This window comes from Trematomus bernacchii, unplaced genomic scaffold (genome assembly GCF_902827165.1).
Source record: "Trematomus bernacchii unplaced genomic scaffold, fTreBer1.1, whole genome shotgun sequence".
In the NCBI taxonomy this organism is placed as follows: domain Eukaryota; kingdom Metazoa; phylum Chordata; class Actinopteri; order Perciformes; family Nototheniidae; genus Trematomus; species Trematomus bernacchii.
In genome coordinates this window covers 275001-280392 of record NW_022987642.1, presented here as the reverse complement: position 1 = coordinate 280392, position 5392 = coordinate 275001, and the positions used below count along the sequence as shown (strand labels likewise).

Below are 5392 nucleotides of genomic sequence, written 5' to 3'. Positions count from 1 at the left end.
GATCAGTTAGCTGAGTTTCTTCCCGTTACATGGATATAAAACATTCATAGTTTATTAAATATTAACATTCCTTAGACGTTGTTTCCTGCAAATAACGTGTTTTTCCGCCCGGTACCGGGCGGGCCGTGCGTAACAGGTTAAAGGTCACCTATCATGCTATTTGTAGGCAATAGCATAGGTCTCAGATATATACAAATATATAAAAAACATGTCTATGAAGTGTTTTGCTCAAAATACCAAACAGATCACCCATTCTAGCCATGCCTCATATCCCTCTATTTCACTTCCTGTTTCTAAAGTGCTGATTTGGGGTATAAAGCTTTAAAGAGGAGGGGTCTGAGCTCATGCGGGACCCGGCAGCTACCGTCTAAACTAAATGCTGCCGTGATGAAACGCCATATCATGGATTATCAAGGATTCTCTCTGAAACAGTATGGAGCTCAAAGGCTTTCTCTCTTGCCGGTTATACCACAAGGTGAGTTCCTTTTTATTTCCTGATTCTTCACACACATGCTCTCCAGTACAGGTTAGCTCTGAGTGTTAGCGATGCTAATGTAAACACCGACCATATTACGTCCAAAACAGTCGGGCATTGTTTCTGATAGCAACGTTTCTGATAGGGCCGTGGGTCCACATTTCAGATATTACGTCATATCGGACGCAAATCTGGATCAGCTCCGTTGTTCCCCGTTTTTAGAGATTTGGGTACGGAGGAAAAGAGAGGGGGTTTTATTTTCTGACGCTGCGTGAGTTCCCTGACACACCGGGGACACATCTTTATGTATAGAAGACATCAAAAAGTGCATTTTGCATGATAGGTCCCCTTTAATTGACTCAGACTGGATCACACACACAAGGTAAATACCATTTTAATATCTTCCAATCAGAAAACACAGGAAACCACAGCAGTGCATACAGGAAGTAGAATTAAACTCGTCTCTGCAACTTCCTGTTCCCGTCACATTTTGGTCCTTCTCATCATCATCATCATCATTATAATCATCATGAACAACATCTCCTCCAACATCTTAAAATCACATTTCAATTGTTTTATATAATATTTGTTTAACAGTGTTTTTTGTACATGTGTGCTTTATGTCTGACATATTCCCCGACAAAATGCACAATATATTTAGCGTAATAATCAAAAAATAATACTGATTAGCTTTTTCACATCATCAACAATCATCGTTACCGTTTTCAACCTTCATCGTCAGATCATCGTCCTGATCGTAAGACCAATCGTTTTAAATCACCATGACCGCAAGCACTGCTGCTGTTACCTTCGTCATCATCATCGTCATCACACACACTCACACACAGACACACACACCACTGGACACACAGTGTATAGAAGCAGGCAGGCCCATTAATTCATATATGGCTCAATTATTAACACCAAAGTCGAGTCTAAGAGGTTCAACGCACGAGACTTTTAAAAAAGTTCATGAGGATTTTATTCATTTCAATTCCTTTTTTCCTCTAAATACTCTGCAAAGATGCATCTGGACTTTGGAGTTGGACCCCGAGAGAAGTCTATTTTTTGTTGTACTGTTCATCGTTTCAAAGAATCCACAGTTAGTTCAGTCCAACGTTAGAATCCGTTCCACCTCAGATGTAGAAGGTGATGAAGATATCCAAACGTTTTCACCCTGCAGAGTCCATTTTACTCTTTCAACTTGAAGTGCTGTTGTGGCATCTATCGCACGGCAAAATCCCCATTTTCCATCTCGCCAAAGAATCCGTAGTATCATTTCTTCATTCGGGAAACAGCGTTGTCTTTTGAATTCTCCGTCAGAACGAGAATTCAAAGCCTCGAAAAGGTTCGTCAGGCTTTGCATTTCCAATATCAATCACTCGATACGACAAAATCCATTGCTCTTCAGAATCAGTTATCTTTTAAAACCCTGTCCTTCGTGTCCTACAAGCCGTGAAGTCCAGAGGATCGGCTTGAATCCTTTACCCTATGAACACTTTCATTTAAAACATCATCTGGATACAAAGACACTTAAACGGGATCTCAACTGTCTTGTCTTTCCTCCACTAACTTCTTTGACAACATGGAAGCTAGCCGTTGAGTATGTGTTCAGCAGCTTGAGGCCGATGTGCTTCGTCCAACATGGTTTTGTGCTTTTGTAGTTTTTATTTGGTCATCTCCAAAAGTTGCAGTCAGTCGGTATCTGTCAGTTCTGACTTTCTTCAGGTTTCCAAACTAAGATCCTTTGCTCATTCTCATCAATCTGTCATTTTTTAAAATCCATTTAGTCCCTCTTAGGACTTTCTGTCAGGTTTGACAAATTCACTAAAGTTCTTTGGCGGACAGATGTCCGACGGGTTGGGTTTGGGCAAACTTTTTAAAACTTTCCCTATTGGTTTTTAGTGCCTTGAACTCCCTTTCTTTTGTCTGAATTGCACATGTAAAATATATACTTTCTAGGGACATTAATTACGTTGTAAAATTGGGACTTTAGAGTCTAGAGAACAAACTGTTTTGGCCACATTTACATCATTCAGGGCTTTGTAAGTGCTAGAAAACATTTTAATGTCAGCAGAAATATGACGTTTGACGCTTTTCTGGAATTCAAATTTCACGAAATAATGAACACTTTCTTTGGCTGACAGATCTCAGACGGGTTGGGATTGGGCAAACTTTTTAAAACTTTCCCTATTGGTTTTTAGTGCCATGAACTTACTTTCTTTTGTCTGAATTGCACATGTAAAATAAATACTTTCTAGGGACATTAATTACTTTGTAAAATTGGGACTTTAGAGTCTAGAGAACAAACTGTTTTGACCACATTTACATCATTCATTTTCTGGACTATAAATGGACTGCAAAATGTACAATTTAAAAGAAATAGCAATTTCTGACACACAGCAGAAAGTAAACTGGAAATCCCACAAAAAAAGGATGGATTTCCAGTTTTTTTAGATCGAACTTCTAGCAGATTTCTAATTAATGTCAGGTTTGTTTTTCATTACACAGTTCCTACATCCCATTATCCCTTATATGTGAGAACCCTTGATTACTTATTTTAAATTTAACCTTTTTTAATTGCACCCCTAACACAACATCCCTGCTGCGTTCTCTGTGAGCTTTTATATTCAAAGAAGCAACAAAGCTGACCAAACCTGCTGATATTTTTCAAAATAGGGTGCTGAGAAAACCCCCAAAGCTGCTCTTTAAATGAAAGCTAAAGTAGTTTGGATGTTGCCGGGGAGTTAATGAGCCTAAATGAGTCCGCTGAGAGCTGCGATCAGAGGACACAGAGTCCATGTTGCGGTAATTACATCTTTGTTCAGTGATCGACATGCGGCTGACGGCTGCTGCTTAATCTGCCTTTTAATGTCCTTTGGGTTAATGTGGCGCACACTGGAAGGATCTCTACCGTCAGGTCTCTGGTTAGTGAGGAATCTGGATTAGAGCAAGCTAAATACAAGCTACATCTTTAGTTAACCAATTTAAAGGTCCCCTATTATACTGTTTTTCATCTCAGATATATACAAGTCATGTCTCTGATTGGCTGAAACACCAAACAGATCATTGCAGCATCCCATAATCCCCTCTGTTTCAGGCCTGTTTCCAAAGTGCTGATTCTCTGTCTGTTACTTTAGATGAAAATAAGGAGACACTTCATGTAAGTTTGCATTACATACTTCTAACCTTCATGTATGTCAAGATGGTTTGCGTTTTAAGTCAATAGGCAACAATACCAGCCATTGTTAACTACTGCTATCCAGTTTGGCCAATTTTCAAGAGTTTTCTTATCATATTTGTTGTGTAATGGCAATTTGGGGTTTTGCAGTCAAAGTTTGTTGTGCTAGGGTCTTTAAAATGGGTTATATCTCAGCGTAGGGTAAATATACTGCGCTGTTTGATTTGTAATATTAAAAGTCTGTTAAACTGTTTGTCAAATAGTCAGTTTAGTTTTAAATTCAGGACTTTCAGTTGTTAGTCTGACAGCACATTCCTCTCTCTTTGTCCCACTTAAGTCTTGGGGGGTTTTGAAGGCTAATTGCTAGCTAGCGATGACTGAATCAGTGACTGCTAACTAGCTAGCAGCTTTGAAAAATGACATCTGAAATAAAAGGTTTCTTTAAAACAACACCAGCTGAACAACCAGTCAAGTTGATGTCTGTTCGTCCAGTATTTCTATCCGACTGCCTCGTCTGTAAGCTAGCAGTGTGCTAACAGGAAGTTAGCAGTCGCTTCACTCTAGCAAGCTGGTGAAGCGTTAGCCGAGGGAAGAGTTGGGAGGTTTGGGCTGATTTCAGGACTATGTCAAAGTTGGTTCACCTAAAAAAAACAAACATCTAACTTCATCCATTGTTATCAACTATTCCAGTTTGGCCAGTTTTAAAGAGTTTTCTTATCGTATGTGTTGTGTATTGGCAATTTAGGGTCTTTCAAACGTGTTTATATTTAAACGTAGGGTATACATACTGCAATGTTTGATTTGTAATATTAAAAGTTTGTTAAACTGTTGGTTTTGGTTTAAATTCAGGACTTTGTTGTTGTTGTTAGTCTGACAGCAGATTCCTCTCTCTTTGTCCTTGGGGGATTTGAAGGCTAATTGCTAGCTAGCGATGACTGAATCAGTGACTGCTAACTAGCTAGCAGCTTTGAAAAATGACATCTGAAATAAAACCTTTGCAAACCAGTTTCTTAAAAACAGAACAGCCAGTCAAGTCCATGTCTCTCTTCGTCTCTTCGTCCAGTTTTTCTATCCGACTGCCTCGTCTGTAAGCTAGCAGTGTGCTAACAGGAAGCTAGCAGTCGCTTCACTCTAGCTAGCTGGTGAAGCGTTAGCCGAGGTTAGAGTTGGGAGATTTGCGAAGCCACTGGAAGAAATGCCGTCTGTGGAGGCGGTGCCAGCGGACGTTTCCCTCCACGATCTCCAGAGAACGAGGCATCGCAGGCCCCGCCCCCAGGTTATTGGCCTGGATGAAGTCCTTCAACTGAGGAGAGGAAGAGAGGAGAGGAAGAGAGGAGGAGAGGAGAGGAGGAGAGGATAGGAAGAGAGGAGAGGAGAGGAGGAGAGGAAGAGAGGAGAGGAAGAGAGGAGAGGAAGAGATGAGAGGAAGAGGAAGAGAGGATAGGAAGAGAGGAGAGGAGAGGAAGAGAGGAGAGGAAGAGAGGAGAGGAAGAGAGGAGAGGAGAGGAGGAGAGGGAGAGGAAGAGAGGATAGGAAGAGAGGAGAGGAGAGGAAGGAAGGAGAAGGAGATGACAGAAAAGTTATTAGAACACCAGAAAAAAAACACCTCTGAAAAGAAAGAGAGAAATAGTGAAGCTACCACGAGGCTAAACAAATCACTACAAACCGCATTATGATAGAGTTTGAGGAAACTAACAACAAACCATTGAATTAGGTTTTTAGCCTTTAAAGCAGGG

At 40.5% G+C, this 5392-nt stretch overlaps 1 protein-coding gene across 1 annotated transcript in view; it reads right to left on the bottom strand.

Moving 5' to 3' along the window:
* Positions 1–851: 851 nt before the first annotated feature.
* LOC117485200 (thyrotropin-releasing hormone-degrading ectoenzyme-like) overlaps positions 852–5392 on the bottom strand; it is a 178938-nt gene continuing 174397 nt past the window's right edge. The window contains exon 20 of the mRNA XM_034133737.1: positions 852–4959. Within this exon, the coding sequence (XP_033989628.1) occupies positions 4807–4959 (153 nt within the window). The 3' untranslated portion in view covers positions 852–4806. The remainder of the gene's footprint in view (positions 4960–5392) is intronic.